This window comes from Felis catus, chromosome C2 (assembly GCF_018350175.1).
Source record: "Felis catus isolate Fca126 chromosome C2, F.catus_Fca126_mat1.0, whole genome shotgun sequence".
In the NCBI taxonomy this organism is placed as follows: Eukaryota; Metazoa; Chordata; class Mammalia; order Carnivora; family Felidae; genus Felis; species Felis catus.
Window position 1 is genome coordinate 95516248 of NC_058376.1, and position 18945 is coordinate 95535192.

The window sequence follows — 18945 nt, forward strand, 5'->3', positions numbered from 1 at the left end:
GTTTTCTATTCTGTTCCATCGATCTGAGTGTCTTGTTTTTGTGCCCGTACCATACCGTCTTGATGATTACACCTTTGTAATACATCTTGAAGTCTGGGATTGTGATGCCTCCAGCTTTGGTTTTCTTTAAAATAAAATCTTTAAGCAGCACCTGGGTGGCTCAGTCTGCTAAGCATCTGACTCTTAATTTCAGCTCAGGTCATGACCTCATGGTTCTTCAGATCAAGCACTACGTGGGGCTCTGCACTGACAGCATGGAGCCTATTTGGGAGTCTCTCACAAAATCAATAAACATTTTTAAAAAGTCTTTAATAAAATAAAATGGTCAGACAGAGATCCGTCTTTGGTGGTTTTAATATATATACGCCCTAGCTCTCTGACAAGTGCACGGAGGAAAAAAGTAAAGACACTTAAGATTTCATTCTCCTCGTGAAGGTAAGAAGACATTAAGTTATGGTAAAGAGGTTTGTAAGTGTGGAGTGCCAGGCTCACGCTTGTTATATATGGACACCAGCTACAACGGAGAAACAAGAAGGTCTGGAACTTTAGATCACTGTACAAAATAATTTGGGAATAATCTGTTCTGAATCTGTTTAAATTTGCTTCAGTTTTAAAACTGGTTAAAACTATGTTCAGCTGATTTCTTACTAATTTGTTTTCTAATAGAAGGGATGCATAGAAGGGCAAGTTTGAAAACACACTGAACAATATTTTATGGATGAATGTCTGCAATAGGGCATTAGTACCACCAAAATGCTGCTGTAAGTACAGGAAAATTCCACACTTTAAAATTTTCACTTTTCTTCCTGAACAAATTTTGATACACCCCTGTTCTTACACAAATTTGATATGCTACATATTAAACATGTTCCAATCTTGATGAATATTAAACATTTTATTTAAAGATTTTAAAGTAAAAAAAAAAAAAAACGGTACACAAATACAGATATTATGATGATCAAGGCAGTATTCTGTAGGACATAAATCAAAACAAAACAGAATTTAAAAAGTAAATATACAGGTACTAAACAAGTATAATACCTGATATCTAATTCAGGCTGCATTCACATAAAATGAGCTGACCACATACATGCTTATGGAATATAAATTTTTTCTTAGAACACCAAAATTCCAACCATTCTGTCAACTGCCTTATTCCCGCTGAGTATTTTGAGAGAACTTCTATATAATATAAAAACAACTCGCATGGCACTTAAAAACTACAAAAAACAGAACACAGTTAAAAACATATTTGTAATGCAATTCTGTATAAAATATACACAGTAAATGTTATCAGTTAAAAAAAATGTTTTTAAACACAAAAGACCACCCTGAATAATGGTTAAAACCTCATCACAGAAAAATGTTCATCATTTGTAACATTATTGATAGAAAATGGATAGGATTTTTTTGGGGAAGAGAGATCTAACTTGAAGAAGTCATTCAAAGTTTATTTAAAATTGTAGATAAGATAGTAATTCATTGCCTACCCCTTTCTCAAAACTTGTCATGAATATTCTAATATATAACTACAGCCAAAATAAAAGAATAACTCAAAGAAAGTGTTTCTTAAAATAAGGCCCAAAGACCCAACAGAATTCTAAGGTGGGCCCAGCAATATGCATTTTAAACAAATGTCCCAGGTGATCGTTCCCCATTCTAAAATTTGGGAACTAATGCCCTAGGGGAGACAGTACCACTTAAAAGCAAGGTCATAAACATATTTCTGATATGTCAGAATTTTCTATAAGTTTATGATTTGAAGTGAACACTGCTTTTTTAAAACAAGTTTTAGGTATTAAGAAAAACATACATACTTCTTACATAAACATGGGAATGTATATAAACTTTTTCCTTTGAGGTTTTCATTGCTTTCAGATTTGGTCATTTGAAGAAAAATGAGTACATGGTCGGAAACTTCAGAAAAATTACATTTCAAATAAAAGGTAGCATCCAAAAAAACAATTAATTATTAGATGCCTATAAATTTTAAATCATTATAAATTTAAGACTAGATAGCTTCCCCCCCAATTAAATTTTACTAAGATTGGACAATTGTGAGTAATTTAGATGATTATTGTTACTTTTTACATCCCTTTTCATTAAAAAAATATTTAGGGGCACGGCACCTGGGTGGCTCAGTTGATTGAGCATTCATCCTAAGCTCAGGTTGTGATCTCACAGTTGGGTGACTTTGATCGAGCCCCATAGCAGGCTCGCCTGCTGTCAGCACAGTGCCCATTTCAGATCCTCTGTAACCCCCCTGCCCCTACCCCACTCACAAGCTCTCTCTCAAAAATAAACATTAAAAAAATATTCAAAATAAACGGATGCTATCACCGGCATCCCTTTAAATAATAAATTGCTAAACACTAGTATTAATAAAAAATAATCTGAAGAACTCTGCCCCTGAAATGTATTCCACTCTGATTATATGTGTTACCCACTTAACAAAAACTCAGTTAAGGAGCTGGAACTTGTGGAATATGTATGTCTGTGTTCTGAATATTTATTCATGTTGACCTTTTTTAATTTCACTGAAGACTCCATACTATAAACAGGGTCCAAAAGTATGGATAATGTGGTTTTGGTGAATAAATGAGTAAGGTTAAGACACTATTTGGAAGATAAAATACTTTTTATGTATATTAAGTTGTACGGAAAAAATTGCATACGTTCTGTCTCTACTGGATAATGGAATGCTTTTACAAGTTTGATAAGGAGTGCTTCCTTGTTATCTAAAACCATAAAAAGTCACTGTGGGATTACCATTGCACTTTTCTGGTGTGTTTTGTTTTTTTTTTTTTTAATTTAAAACATTTTTAATTTCTATTTTCCTCCCTTTCTATATACTGAGAAATGCTCCATTCAAATGCATCCTGGTTCTTTAAATGACAGTTACTAACATTCCAGTTAAAGTTCTGGCTAAAGGGATAAGCTCAGAAGCTTACACCCCTATCCTAAGAAATCACTCATCAGTTTTTCAAAAATAGCTAATGATTTAGAATCTAATACTTAATAAAATGTGCCTGGTTTTTTTTTCCTCAAGGAGAACTTGTATTCCCTAATTCTAAGCAAGTGACATCCTTTACTACCAATTTAATAACTGTTGCCTTAAAAGTCAATAACTTAATTATCCAAGGCAATAAAACTTACAGCTGAATTTTTAAACACAAAGAACTCAGAAAGTAATAGGTAATATAAGTTGTTGTATTTTGAATTACTCTTCTATTCCAAAATTTAAAACTTTAAGGACTAAATGAAGAATGACAAAAATCACAGTAGGTTTATGACACAATCCCATCATGTGCCTTAAACGCGGTGGTTAAATATTTCCTTTAAACAAAAAGGACAACTTCATTACTCATCAGTAGGCTGCTGGATTACCAGTATAACTGAATGTTGACATGACCGTCTGGAAACTAGTTTCATTTTCTTTTTCATAGTTAGATGTAATAATTGACTCTTACAGCCAACAATAGAAGATACTGAATGCTTTTTTTTTGTAGGTAAGAAATATAAAATGGTTCATTGTATCCAGGCTGGTAACGAGTTTATTCATGCATTAAATGGCAACACAAGCAAAATGCACAGTTGGAAAATGAGGATCAGACACATTCTTCTGCAGACATCAAGAGAGGATTGATGTACTCAAAACCTTCAAATTCAGACTGATCAATCTTCCTCACAATGTCACTGTTGAAAGAAAAATAAATTAATTTTCATAATCTAGATTTCTTCAACTTTTTATTTAAATGGTAAACAAAAATTAAAAAACAAAAAATAAGTTTAATTTATATAAATTATGGGGGAAGAAATCTACAAGTATTTAGATTAATCCCAAAACATCTTCTAGAAGAATCAAGAGTACTGAAAATAAAAGACTAACAATCCTGTAAGCAGGTTTAGAACTAAAATGTAGTCCAAAATTGAAGGCTAGAAATTAAAAGTCACAAATTGTCACAATTCTGGTTAATCTTAACTTTTGACCTGAACAACACTCATACTTAGAGGTGAACATCCAGGTCTGAATTAGCATTCAATTTAGTAGTCGCCTCAACAGGAAGATGGTGACAAGAAGGCCCAGAAGAAGTTAGCCAAAAGGAAAAGGCAATAGGGACAAGTACATAGAAAGACCTAGAATAAGGAGAAGACATCACAGGGAGGTCATGGGTCATAGGGTATAGAGATGTTGGCATTCTGTTATACTGGGTTTCTAATTTAATATGCAGTAAGAGTAATACCAATGAATATTTGAATACTTAAATGCACACACCATACTGCAGAGCAAAGTTACACAGGATACAGTCCCTTCCTTCGAGGAGGGAAGGTATCCCATATAAAGAAAAGCTACAAGGGAAAGCAGTACCTGCTAAGTTTCATATGGGACAGCTAAGTCTTTTTTTTTTTTTTTAACGTTTTTATTTTTATTTTTGAGACAGAGAGAAACAGAGCATGAACGGGGGAGGGGCAGAGAGAGAGGGAGACACAGAACTGGAAGCAGGCTCCAGGCTCTGAGCCATCAGGCCAGAGCCCGACGCGGGGCTCGAACTCACGGACCGTGAGATCGTGACCTGAGCTGAAGTCTGAGGCTTAACCGACTGACCCACCCAGGCGCCCCGGGACAGCTAAGTCTTGATCTAAGCACAGTTCTAATGAGAAGGGTGACTTCTAGTTGCAGAAATTGAGAAAGCCAGCATTCATTCCACAACCACTTACTGAACAGAATTATGAAAGACTATGTTAGGTCTGGGAAAGTGCCAAGTAATTTACTGGAGTTGAAAGCACAGGAACAGAAGCATGTCAAAGGTAGATGATCTGGGAGGAAGGCAATGGCCAGTTAAAGGAAGCCAGTAATGCTTACTAGAGTAAGGAGTTTCACCTTTATTCATCAAAGACATGGTTGCATTTGAGGTAGTTCAGCAAGATGGAGAAGATTCCAGTATGTAAAAATGAAGGAGTTTCACCTTTATTCATCAAAGACCTGGTTGCATTTGAGGTAGCTCAGCAAGATGGAGAAGATTCCAGTATGTAAAAATGAAGGATGCATACAGAGGGAACAGCATGAGCAAAGGTAACAGCACACTATCCGGGAATGTGGAGTAATGGAGACTGGTCAGAACACAGCACTTGTGTTGGAGCACAGTGAGAGAGGGCTGGAGAGTCGGGTGGGAGGAGAGGGTAGAAGGCCGTGACTGCTGGCTGAGACGACAGGTTTTATCTTCTAGACAAGGAGGAGGTTACTGGAGGCTTCTGACAAAGGGGGTTAAAAAACTGGTAGTGCTACTGCAGGAGATGTACAGGATGGGTTGCAAAGCAAAGGATGAGCCCGATCAGGAGGATGGTGTAATATTCTACGCATGATTTGAAAGAGGTGTGAATGGGGCTGACGACAATGGGAACGAAAACAAAGGATCTGACACAAGTGATGAAGTAAAGAAAGAACAGACAAGGAGTTGGCAGCTGAACACAATATCGTTTGTTAAGGAAAAGGAAGCGTCAATAATCATGGACATTTTGGATCTGAATGCAGGAACACATGATGGCATAATGAGCACGAAAAAGTAAATAAAAATAAGGAACTGATTGAGAACAACAGAAAAAGAGACCATAAAGAGTCATTTCTTTTTCTTTTCTTTTCTTTCCTTTTTTAAAAGTAATTTCTACACCTGATGTGGGGCTTGAACTCACGACCCTGAGATCAAGAGTCACATGCTCCCCTGAATGAACCAGCCAGGCGCCCCAAGAAGTCATTACCTTTATTTCAGATTTCGTATGTCTGAGGTGCTTGTCTGACAAACCAGGGAAGATGTTTAAACAAGCAGATAGAAATGCAGTTCAGGAGAGATACCAGGTGGGGGGTGCTTTAGGAACTATGGCTCATTTATTCTTCACAGCCGCCTTCTGAGGTAGGCAGTAAGAGAAGAAATAGGCTCAGAGTAGTTATGAAATTTGAACCCAGGTTACTCAGTTGGTAAGAGGTGAGGTCAAGATTCAAATTCCTATCTTTTGATTAAATCTAGTGTTCTTTTTAATACATGACACTGTCAGAATAATAACTTTCGTACATTACTCTCTCCTTTCGTAGACAGTAAGCTTTTTTGTGAGACTGGCCTACATCTTAATCGTCTTTAATGCCCAGTACTTAGCACAGGGCCTTTTGCTCAAAAACCGTTTGCCAATTTAGCTGGGTGTGATTTAAATAGCTGGTATCAGTGATGTGGGGCTGGCCGAAATCTCCAAGGAACAAAGTGCATATTGCAAAAAGGCGGCTGTTACGAACAGAACTGTGGAACATCTCAGTCTTGAGGGGACAGGGGAAAAAGGATGATAAGTGGTCACAGAGATGAAGCAGACCAGGATGGGTAGCGCCCAACAAAGCAAGGCCATGAGTGCCAAATGCTTCACAGACATCAGGGGAGATGAGGACTGATCAAAACACGCTTTAAAAATCAGAAATCAACAGAGGCGCCCGGATGGCTCAGTCGGTAAAGTGTCTGACTTCAGCTCAGGTCATGATCTCACAGTCCGTAAATTCAAGCCCTGTATCGGGCGGGCTCTGTGCTGACAGCTCGGAGTCTGGAGCTTGCTTCGGATGTTGTGTCTCCCTCTCTCTCTGCCTCTGCCTCTCCCTCTCTCAAAAAATGAATAAACATTAAACGAAAATCAGAAATTGACAAATCAACTCAACCGTCAAAAGCCGAAGAAGCAGGTTAAATTGTAAAGAGTTAGAGTGCAGGTAGTAAGAAAAGTACAAGACAATCAATGTTGACTACTCTGAAGGAGTTTGATGGAGATACTGCTTATTTATTTTTCTTTTACCATGAGCATCGAGTAATTATCTTGAAAAGAAAATGAGGGAAGAAAATATGGTGGTTTAAAGATGTGCTAAGATCCAGGGGGCAAATTAGGATATCTGAGCATGTTTATAAATAGAAGAAGAGCAGCAGGAAAAGAGAAATTAAAGAAGGTGGAGTAATGGACATAACTGACAAAATGAAATCCTGGCAGAAGCTAAGGAAACAGATCTAGGAAAATGGAGCACCCTTTGCAAAAGAGGGATAGCCTTCCAAGAATAGGGAAGAAGAAAAAGGAGGTGGGAGAGACCGCAATTCTGAGATGCAAGATGGTCTGTGACAGCTGAAAACAGAGCAAGCTCACACCAGGCAGGTCTCAATCCTTGCAGTCAAGCTAAGGCAAGGTTAGTCCGTTAGAAGTGGTGAAGGCAGGGGTAGGACTGAAGGCTTCCAAAATGTAGAGACGGTTTGAACAGCTGCATGAGGAATGTGGTAAGAATTAACAAGACAGAAGTGAAAATATAGCCAAGGAGTAAGGGCCTCCTTGAGATGACAGAATGAATCTGTAAAGAGAGGTAAACAATCAAATATGCCCAAATTATTCTAAACCATACTTTTAAAAGATGAACATACACATAAAAAATATGTCAGATCACCGCTGGCTAGACTTGGTAAGTTAATGTCATCTTTTTAATAAGCAATTTGGCAATACGTATCAAGAGCTTTCAAAATTTCATACTCTTTAGGGGCACCTGGGTGGCTCGGTCAGCTGGGTGTCCGACTCTCGATTTCAGCTCAGGTCATGATCTCACAGTTTGTGAGTTTTGAGCCCCACATCGGGCTCTGCACTGACAGTGTGGAGCCTGCTTGGTATATTCATTCATTCATTCATTCATTCATTCTCTCTCTCTCTCTCTCTCTCTCTCCCCCCCCCCCATCCCCCTGTTCGTGTTTGTGCACTCTCAAAATAAATAAACTTAAATTTTCACTCTTTGATCTAATTCCCTCTCTGAGAATCTATCTTAAAGTAATACTCAGGAACTCAAAGACAGTCCTCTTCAAACAGTGCAGTGCAGTGGAAAGAGCACGGGTTTCCATCCTGACTCTGCCACCTGACAGCTGTGTGACTCTGCTTGCCCTGTCTGGGTCTCAGTTTCCTCATCTGTAAGAGGGAGATGACAGTAAGTAGATTTATCATGTTGTTGTGGGAATTAGAGATAAGGCACGTAAGGCAAAGTAGAAAAGGGCAGTCGTTATAACTTATAATAGTGTAATAGATTCAAATATCCCATAACTGAATGGCTGATTCAATTCTGTTATAATCTGGTAATGAAGCACCGTGTAGCCACTAAAAAGGAAACTTCCAAATAACTTCAGAAATATTTCAGTCTATAGAGTTACTTACTCGTCATCTGGAGTGAGCTGGACAGGTTCATTAGTAAACTGAGAATCAAAGTTGTCCAAACCGAATTCCCCAGAAATATTTGGTTTGAAGGGAGGTACCACCTGCTTTTGCTCCATCTAGAAAGGCATATTAGATGACAGCTCAAGCCTATGTTCTTAGAAAAATTCCACCTCTACATTTCTCCTCTTCCCTCAGAGGCTTCCACATCCTATCACAGCGAGGCCTTAGGCGTGGTTCAACGGTATTCACAATGATGGAAATAATGTACAAAACTGAACGCTGATATAGGCCTTACTAATATGACAACCTGCTCCATTAAATTAATATTCTAAGCTTTTATTGTTTTAAAAGCTTTTTAAAAAGCACTTTAGAGTGTGGCTTAAGTTACTTAAGCTATGATATATTTGCTTTGTTTTTTTAACATTCTTTTAAGAGAATAAAATTTGGCCCAAGATAATAAGGATACCTAATATAGAAAACAATGACAATTTACGTACCATATCCCAATCAACATTTCGAAAGAATGGGTGTCCCTGAATATCAGCAAATCCTGTTTGAGGATGACAACCCAATCGTTCCTTTGGGTCCTATGATGGAGAGAAATGTTTCAAGAACTGGAGGGATATCATGCTTTAGAATAAATAAATCCTCTCTGTGACCTGGGTTTTGTGTCTATTATATAATACCTTTATCTCTGAAATTACATCATAGTACAACACTAGACTTAAATGAGTATCTGAAGCTTGTGACAAGTACAATTTCCTCATGGCTCTGTCCCCGGCTATCATGTGATTATAGTGGATATAGGTCACTACTCCTTGCTACAGGAAAAGGGGAGGGAAAAGAGAGCAGCACAATCATTTCAGCAGCATCCACCTATTTCTTTGGCACAGGTTATTGTGCTGGTCAAAATATACAAACCCCGAAACTTCACAAGTGTGTTCTTAGCTCATTTGTAAAGCTCTATGTCCAATTACAGCAACAAAACAATATAATCGGTGTATAACCGTGATACAACCATTATGTGACCCACTGGACTAAGGGGCTGTAACTTACAAACAAACAGTCTTGGCTTATTCATTACTGTGAATGAGAACATATTACCATTTTCCTTTCCAATAAAAGGCATTTTATTTTGAACATTAAAACCTCTCACCTTCATTTTGCAGCGTGCTAATACTTAGATTTCCATTTTCAATCTTTCTCCATCTAAAGTACTCAAAGGCTTCAATTTCTCATTTTGTTAAAATTCATCATTATCTATATTTACCTTAGATGATAAATGCACATCAACCTACTTTTTCTAACCTACAATTTATTTAAGAAAACATTTATGATTGCCAAGATCACCGTGATACAATAAGCGTATCTGGTCTCTGTCCCAGGTCCCTGACCCAGCTTCTAAAACCTGAGTAATTTCCTGAGTGAGCCAATTATCTTTTGTTATTCACAAGTCCCTTTCAATTACACCTGAGTTTATACTAATAATGTGACTCTTGGTGGGCTGGTAGATAGCTCAGGATGGGATCTGGTTGCCGGAGGAACCATCCATGTGATTAGAGAGTTGTAACTTTAAGCCTCATTTTCAGACGGGTGGAGGTCAACTACCAATGGATAATGATTCAATCAATTGTGTCAATGTAATGGAACCTCCATAAAGCCCTCTGAACCACAGAGTTAGGAGAGCTTCTGGGTTGGTGAATATGTCCATATGCTGGGAGACACGGAGGGTGTGTACCCTAACTCCACAGGGACAGAAACTCCTGTGCTCAGGATCCTTTTGGACTGCACCCCGTGCATCTTTTCATCTGGCTGTTCATTTGTATCTTTTTTTATAACCAACCAGTGATAGCAAGTAAACTATTTTCCTGAGTTCTGGGAGCCATTCTAGCGAATTACTGAACCTGAGGTGTGAGAATTGTGGGAAGCTCAACTCTGTAGCCAAGTCAGACAGAAATGTGGGTACTCGATACTCATGACTCATGACTGGCACTTGAGGTGAAGATAGTTTTATGGGACTGAGCCCTTAAACCCCTGGAATCTGATGGTAACTCTGGGTAGTTAGTATCAGAAATAAACTGAATTGTAATACACCAAGTTGATGTCTAGAGAGGTGGAGAATTGGTTGTTGGTGTGGAAAAAAACCTACACATTTGGTGTTAGAAGTGTTATGAGTAAAAACCATTCAGAATCATAATCTTAGAATCTTAGATTCTAACCTACCGACCACAACGAAGAATTGAATGGTCTTCAGATTTTTTAAGAACCAATGACAGCATTTCATTTCTTCTGAATTTTATCTGATTACAGGGCTTTTGACATGATAATCTGTACAGAACACTACTGTCCCAAGTGCTCAATAAGGAAAGAGATCTATGAATAATAATCCAAAGAAAACTGAGTAACAAAGCTGTAAGTACGATTGAGGCTATCCCCAAAGATGTAATTTTTCCCTAATTGAGTACATGGTATATATATCATCTACATTAAAAACCCATATGTAATATATAGCTGGCAGTGACTTACACTGTCAAAATGGAAAGGACAATTCATCTCAGGATCTAATACTCTTTGGTAAAGAGATGAGTTCCAGATCTAACTGAAAAAAAAATGATTATACGCTAGTGTCTTGGAATATTACACTGCCTGAACCTCTACTTAGTCTCATCTATACAGAGATAAACCGCTGAAGATTTTGACATTCAATTTATACCTTGTTGAGAAAACTCTTCAGGACACTTGCAGCTTTTACAGACAGAGAGCGTGGTATGCGAATTTGTTTTTCCAAAATAACTAGAAAGAGAAAATAGTGGTATTACATTTACATAGCTTCAATTTTACATTTTTATTATGAGCTACTTAAGGGCGTTCTCGAAGAAAAAAATAAGGTATTACATATACTACTTCAGCGTCTCATGTGCTTTCTCAGGCTCGCTCCTCTCCCTTCCCTCTCAGAGAGCCTCTTCTCTGAATGCTGTCCTTATCATTTACATGCATATTTTATTCTTTGACTACCTTACTGTGCCTCGGTTTCCTCACCTGTAAAATTAGAATAAAAATAATACCTACTTCATGGGGTTGTTATGAGGTTTAAATGAGTTAATAGCTACAAAATGTGAGGTACATGTTACTATACTCAATTTTATTACACATTGCCAAGTTGTTCTCCAAAGCTGGTAAATCAATTTTCACTGCTTGCCAGCAGTCTATGAGAGTTCCACTTACTCCATCCACATCCTCACCAGCCCTGGTATTATCGGACTTTAAAATTTCTGGCAAATGCACGGGCAGGAAATAGTAGCTCATTAATGTTTTAATGTGCAAACCCCTAATTACTAGTGAAGCTGAATGCTTTTTCATATATTCCATGGCCATCTGGATTTTCTGTTACATGAAACAGCTATTCATTTCCTGTGATGGCCTTAATTATTAAATGTAGAATTTCATGGAAATCTTTGGACTGGGTGTTGGGAGCAGGGGGTGATCCCTTGTCTGTTTTTTTTTTTTTTTTCTGTTTGAGTCTTTGTGTTTCCAATTGTGGGCCTTCTTTTCTTCACCTTTTGATCCTCTTATATTCTTGGTACCCCACTTTTTCCTCCATATTGTTCTTGGACTTATGCACTCAGCCTCGGGGTCCATGTGGAAAGATATTCCTCTCTAGCCACAGGATTCCTTCTTCTAATCTCTGTGATATACGATCTGAAGGAACTTCTTTGTTATATTTCTGAGTATGAGAAAGTAGTTGGTAAATGGGACTGAAGGAACAGAAGTAGGAAGATATATTTTTAAAAAAAATGAAGGGGTGCCTGGGTGGCTCCGTTGCTTGGGCATCTGACTCCTGATTTCAGCTCAGGTCATGATCTTGCAGTTCGTGAGTGTGAGCCCCACGTTGGGCTCTGTGCTGACAGTGCAGAGCCTGCCTGGGATTCTCTGTCTCCCCGTCTCTCTGCCCTTCCTTCTCTCTCTCTCCTTCTCTCTCTCTCTCTCTCTCTCTCTCTCTCTCAAAAATAAATATTAAAAAAAAAATGAAGACTTACATATTAAGAAGTATATTGTCCAATTATTCTCCTCTTACTCAAGGTAAAAATCTGAGCCATCCTCATTCATACTCTAGAATAGGTTATTCACAGAGAATCTGTAAAATACCTCAAATTACCTTGGAAAAGATAATCCTCTGTGTTTTGATCAGGGTTATCCGAGCTTCCAACAATATCAAATGGAGATCTGCCTGCCATCATCTCAAACATTAGTACTCCAAGAGCCCACCAGTCGACACTGAAACCTTCAAAAAAGAAATTTTTTGAAGCAACAAATTATCTATTCTGCATTCTTAAAAGTCAGTAACTTGAGATTCATTTCATTGTATAATTAAAAATTAAACATAATGAAAAATAAACTCTAAATGCATTATAACTATCATGGTTGGCAGTGAAGATTATAGGAATATTTCACTTATCAACAAGGGGAGGTATCTAAAAGATAACTTTAAAAATAAAATATTGGGGAAAAAATACTGGAAATGAAACACTAAGTTCCTTCTCCAAAATATGCCTGTAATTTCAGACTCATAGTCTGTATCTTTTTTTTTTTTTTTTGAGGATGTAATTAAATTTTATTTGAGAATAACTTTCGTGGGTCTGAAACTTGATCTTCTGCTAGTTGATTAAAGATCCTTGAAGGACCTTGGAATCAGATTCTGAACAGCTGTCAGAAGTACCATCCTCCTTCACATCTGCTGAAATCAGAGGGCCAGAACCCAAGAAGTCCAATGTTTTGAGATAAATATATTCTCTGGTTCCTGACAAGCAGTCAATCTCTCCCTCATTTTTCAGATTCCTGGAGGAAATATCCCAGGAAATGTGAACAATCTTCCAGGGGTTCATGACTTTGTAGTCACATGGCTAAAGTTTAAATCCTTACTCTGCCACTTTCTAGCTGTATGACCTCGGGCAAGTTATCTAAACTTTCTGTAAAATGGGAATTAACAATGCTTACCTCCTAGGATTATTGAGAAGATTAATTTAGTTAATATAATGTAAACTGCTTGGATTAGTGCCTAGAACTTTTAGTGTTGCCATTAATAAAATATTCAAATCTGTACCCCCAAATACTGCTAAGGTCCCATTGTCTCTTATTTCATATTTTAGGGTTTTCATGTAGGTTTTAAGGGGATCAAGGAAGTTTATATTAATAAGATTAGTATTTAAATACTACAGAGTACTATAATGCAGTGGGTACCACATTTAACCACCCATCTAGCACTTAGCTAAAATAACACCTATTTATTTATTACCATAATCTTCTCCTCTTAAAATTTCAGGAGCAATGTAATTGGGAGTACCACAAAAAGTGCTGGTTGTATCTCCTGGCCGTAATCCTTCCTTTTAGAAAAAATAAAAAAGAAAGAAAAAAGAGAAAAGAAATAAGAAGATCAAAAATTATCTTTTAAATTCATCTCTTTTATTTCATTTGTTATATAAGCTCAGCATCTACAGGTAATATATTAAGCATAAATAAAATATTACTAGTACAGTTGTCTTTATTATTAAAATCATGAGTTGCCCCTAAATAGCTTAAAGAAAGCCTGTCCTCATTAGATGTTGGTGGACAGTTCAATTAAAATAAAAATTGTACTTGAAATAATTTATATTCAGGTAAAAACTTAATATAAAAATTTTAATTATGAGTAAAAGGAATCATATTTTATGAAGAAAAGCACTTTAAATCCCACCTGCTAACACAAGCACTGTTGGTTGTTTTTCCTAAGGCACAATTTTTTTGGCTTTGTATTTCAATAGCTACCAGATGGAAAAAATTAAGGCAGAACACACTAATGTGTATAACAGAAAAACTACACACTGAGAAATGGAACAATCACCAAAAATTTATAACAAACTTGTATGCACCTAACAACACAGCCTCAAAACACAAAGTAAAAATAGACAAATTAGAAGAATTTCACAATCCCTGCTATGGAATGGGCATTTGTATTCCCCCCCCCCCCCGCCATTCATATGTTGAACACTTAATGTGATAACACTGGGAGACAGAGACTTTGGGAGGTAATTAGTTATGATGGGATTAGTGTCTTTATAAGTGTCTTTATAAGAGGAAGAGAACTCCCTCTTTCTCTCCCTGCCATGTAAGAATACAACAAAAAGACACATCTGCAAACCGTGAAGAATGCCTTCACCCATCTGCAAGCCATGAAGAGTGCCTTCATGCATCTGAAAACCATAAAGAGTGCCTTCGCCAGACACTGGATCTACTAGCACTTTGATCTTGAACTTCCCAGTCTCCAGAACTATGAGAAATAAATGTCTGTCTTTTAAGCCACTTAGTCTACAGTATATTGATATAGCAGGCTGAACTGATAATACAATCCCAAATCATAACAGGTGATTTCAAAACATCTGTATCAGAAAATGACATATCATACAGACAAAAAAATTAGTAAGCAGAAAAAGATTTGACAAAAGCTAAATATATATATGTATATATAAAATATACATATATAATATACATACATATGTATATTATACATATACATATATGTATACATACATATAATATGTATATACATACAGATACATATTATACATATACATATACTATGTATACGTACGTATAATATGTATATACATACATATAATATACATACATACATACAAATATGTATAATCTATGTGTACATGAGGAGAAAAGGGGAAAGAAAAGAGAGAGTGTGAAGGACATAGACTCCCTGCATGCAAAAAAGAGATTATATATCCTTTTTAAAGTACATATGGGATACTGACCAAATACTAAGTCACAAAGGAAATCTCAATATATTTTCAAAGAACTAATATCATTCAGACCATTTTCTGGCCACAAGGCAATTAAATAAGATATCAACAATAAAAAGATAGTTTAAAAACAAGCTAACAGTAAATTTACAATTAAGTAAAAGGCAATTCATTTTTGTGAGTTTTATTAAGTAATGCATGCCCATTATAATAACCTCAAAAATATGTAAAAGTAAACAGAATGTATGATGCTACATAATAGAACATACAACACATATAGAAACAGACAATGCCAGGGGTGCCTGGGTGGCCCAGTCGGTTAAGCGTCCGACTTCAGCTCAGGTCATGACCTCGCGGTCCGTGAGTTCGAGCCCCACGTCGGGCTCTGTGCTGACAGCTCAGAGCCTGGAGCCCGCTTCGGATTCTGTGTCTCCCCCTCTCTCTGCCCCTGCTTGTGCTCTATCTCTCAAAAATAAAGAAACATTGAAAAAAAAAAAGTTTAAAAAAATAAAAATAAAAAAAAGAAACAGACAATGCCATACCTTAAAACTCTATTTAATGTTATTTATAAACATTTTATATTGTTATGAAGTTTTGGCAAACATCTTCTAAATGACTTTATAATGCTATGTTTTGTGGTCACTCTGTAATTTCCCCTAATTATTCTCCTTACTAGCCATTTAGATTATTTAAAATATTTAAAATATTTATCACCAACTACAAGAAAAAAATTTTGGTCATAAACCTTTTCTCATAGGCCAAAAACTTTACTCAGGATATCCCAGAGGCAGAAAGATATTTGCAAATGACGTATCAAAGGGTTAGTATCCAAAATCTATAAAGAATTTATCAAACTCAACATCCAAAAGACAAATAATCCAGTGAAGAAATGGGCAAAAGACATCCAGACGGTTAACAGACACGTGAAAAGATGCTCAACATCATTCATCATCAGGGAAATACAAATCAAAACCATGATGAGATACCACCTCATACTTGTCAGAATGGCTAAAATTAACAACTCAGACAATAACAGATGTGGCAAGGATGTGGAGAAAGAGGAACCCTTTTGCACTACTAGTGGGAATGGAAACTGGTGCAGCCACTTTGGAAAACAATATGGAGGTTCCTCAAAAAATTAAAACTAGAACTACCCTATTACCCAGCAATTGCACTACTAGGTATTTATCCAAAGGATACAGGTGTGCTGTTTCGAAGGGACACATGCACCCCAATATAGCAGCACTATAGACAATAGTCAAAGTATGGAAAGAGCCCAAATGTCCATTGACGGATGAATGGATAAAGAAGATGTGGTATATATACACAATGGAGTATTACTCGGCAATCAAAAACAGTGAAATCTTGCCTTTTGCAACAACATGGATGGAACTTGAGTGTATCGTGCTAAGTGAAATTGGTCAGTAAGAGAAAGACAATTATCGTATGACTTTACTCATATGTGGAATTTAAGATACAAAACAGATGAACATAAGGGAAGGGAAGCAAAAATAATATAAAAACAGGGAGGGGAACAAAAGATAAGAGACTTTTAAATATAGAGAACAAACTGAGGGTTGCTGGAGGGGCTTCTGGGTCAGGGGTGGGCTGAATGGGCAAGGGGAATTAAGGAAGACACTTGTTGGGATGAGCACTGGACATTATATGTAGGGGATGAATCACTGGATTCTACTGCTGAAATCATTATTGCACTATATGCTAACTAACTTGGATGTAAATGTAAAAAAAGAATATCCCAGAGGCAGAAGTTCTAAATCAAAGAGTGTGCCTGTATATCTTTAAGATTCCTGATACATCCCCACCAAACTGCTTTACAGTTATAACAATGCATACACTCACCAATGACAGAAGAATGCCATTTCTTCAGACTCTGTAAGCAGACTATTATAATTAAAAAAAAAAACAAAACAGTATCTGGCATGCAAAAATAAAGACTATTGTTTTAATGTGTACACTTTCTAACAAGGTTAACTTTTTTTTTTTTTTAAACTTTTTTTTTTCAACGTTTATTTATTTTTGGGACAGAGAGACAGAGCATGAACGGGCGAGGGGCAGAGAGAGAGGGAGACACAGATTCGGAAACAGGCTCCAGGCTCCGAGCCATCTGCCCAGAGCCCGACGCGGGGCTCGAACTCACGGACCGCGAGATCGTGACCTAGCTGAAGTCGGACGCTTAACCGACTGCGCCACCCAGGCGCCCCCAAGGTTAACATTTTTAATGGGTTTTTTGTTGTTGCTGTTCAGCTTTATTTTCCTTTGACAAATTATAGGACATTTTTCTTTTGAAATAAGAAAAAAATCCCCTGGTAGAAAAGTGACAGAGATAAAAAAAAAAAAAAAGGTATCACAAATCGCATAAAAAATGGATATATAGGGGTTTGCCTACTAAATGTTTACTTGTTTATAACTAAAGATGTGTATAATAGAAAAATTTAGGGAAATAGAAATTTAATATAAGAAAAGATAAAAATGTCTGAGTTTTGTACCTAAAAGCAAAAATACCTGAGGTAAAGATTTTCTTTTAAGGTCATTATCAAGAGATAATGACATTAAATCTTCAATACTGTTAGAGTGTCTTACTTAATGTTAGCATTTAAATAGTTTAAATAGTCTCCAAGCTCTGGAGGCACTTCCTTCAGGTAAATGGGAGAGTGTGATCCATACGTTTACATGCTTGTTGCCATATTACTGTGTGCAGATAATTCTGGCCCGGCTACTTCAACAAGGAGAGTAGCACCCTACACATTTTGTGGAAAAACACTAGACTCTTAAATAAAAAACTGTTACAAAAAGAATATAGGTCCGAGAAATAAAGGACATGTCCTGAGAGTAACTGAAATTCTTATTTTGTTCTGCTGTACTTTATGTCAGATATTTAAATTTTAAATACAAAAAGTGATACATTTCCTGGGAAAATCTTGAATACATTATCACGAGTCACAATTAAACGGCGAAAACTAGAAGGTGACACGCAAGTAGTTACGCTAAAGTCATGGGATTGCAGACAATTTTTATTTCCAAATTTTCTCCAGTACTTTCACAACATTCAAAATAAAATGTTACAGACAATAAAAAGAAATTAACTCTTATTATAGCACATATAACAGTCACAGAAAATACGGACTTTTGTAAATGATTAGAAAACATGTATATTTTTCTTTGTGCTAAAATTCCAAAAAGCATCCCAAACAGGGTAGCAATCATTTCTCCATCTTTAAATATTGTTATTTTACCAAAACAATTTTATGAGCTGCTGAGACCTTCTGATTAACTAGAAATGCCTCTCACCTTACACATGCCATAGTCAGTCAGTTTGATATGTCCTTCTGAGTCCAGCAATACATTGTCCAATTTCAAATCTCTATAAATTATCCCTCGTTCATGAAGATAATTTAATGCTAGACTGATTTCTGCAGAGTAAAATCTAAAAAGAAAAATAACTCATTTGATTCAAGTTTCGGAATTGTGGTAAGTTTCTAGAAGAGGTTATTTAAGTCCTATCCCCATCTGCAAATGAAAACACCAAAATCGTGTCAAAAGATATTTTTCTCCCTATGTTTTTAGAAATGACACCAAAACACAAACTGAAGTACACTTTAAAATATCTTAAGGGTGCCTGGGTGGCTCAGTTCATTGAGTGTCTGACTTCAGCTCAGGTCATGATCTCGTGGTTCGTGGATTCGAGCTCCCTATCAGGCTCTGTGCTGACAGCATAGAGCTTGCTTGGGATTCTCTCCCCTCTCTCTGTGCCCATCCCCTGCTCGAGCATGTGCGCATGTGCGTGCACTCTCTCGCACATGCTTGCTCAAAATGAATAAACTTTAAAAAAATTAAAAAGAAATAAAGAAAAAAACACCTGAGCCCAAAACACTATTACAGAAGTTCCAGTCTACATTGAACTCATACTTTTCAAAAAATTATTAATTCGAAAGTCTCA

The 18945-nt window shown here is 36.7% G+C and overlaps 1 protein-coding gene across 3 annotated transcripts in view; it reads right to left on the reverse strand.

The window, feature by feature from the left end:
• Positions 1-2794: 2794 nt before the first annotated feature.
• PRKCI (protein kinase C iota) overlaps positions 2795-18945 on the reverse strand; it is a 72227-nt gene continuing 56076 nt past the window's right edge. For 2 of the 3 annotated variants that reach the window (XM_003991921.5, XM_045037284.1), the window contains 7 exons: positions 18297-18432; positions 13496-13583; positions 12359-12484; positions 10916-10995; positions 8700-8789; positions 8203-8318; positions 2795-3696 (listed from right to left, as the gene is read on the reverse strand). In XM_003991921.5, the coding sequence (XP_003991970.1) occupies positions 3609-3696; positions 8203-8318; positions 8700-8789; positions 10916-10995; positions 12359-12484; positions 13496-13583; positions 18297-18432 (724 nt within the window). In that variant the 3' untranslated portion in view covers positions 2795-3608. Of the gene's footprint in view, positions 3697-7754; positions 7960-8202; positions 8319-8699; positions 8790-10915; positions 10996-12358; positions 12485-13495; positions 13584-18296; positions 18433-18945 lie in introns of those variants that run through there. The other variant, XM_045037283.1, reaches the window with a different exon arrangement.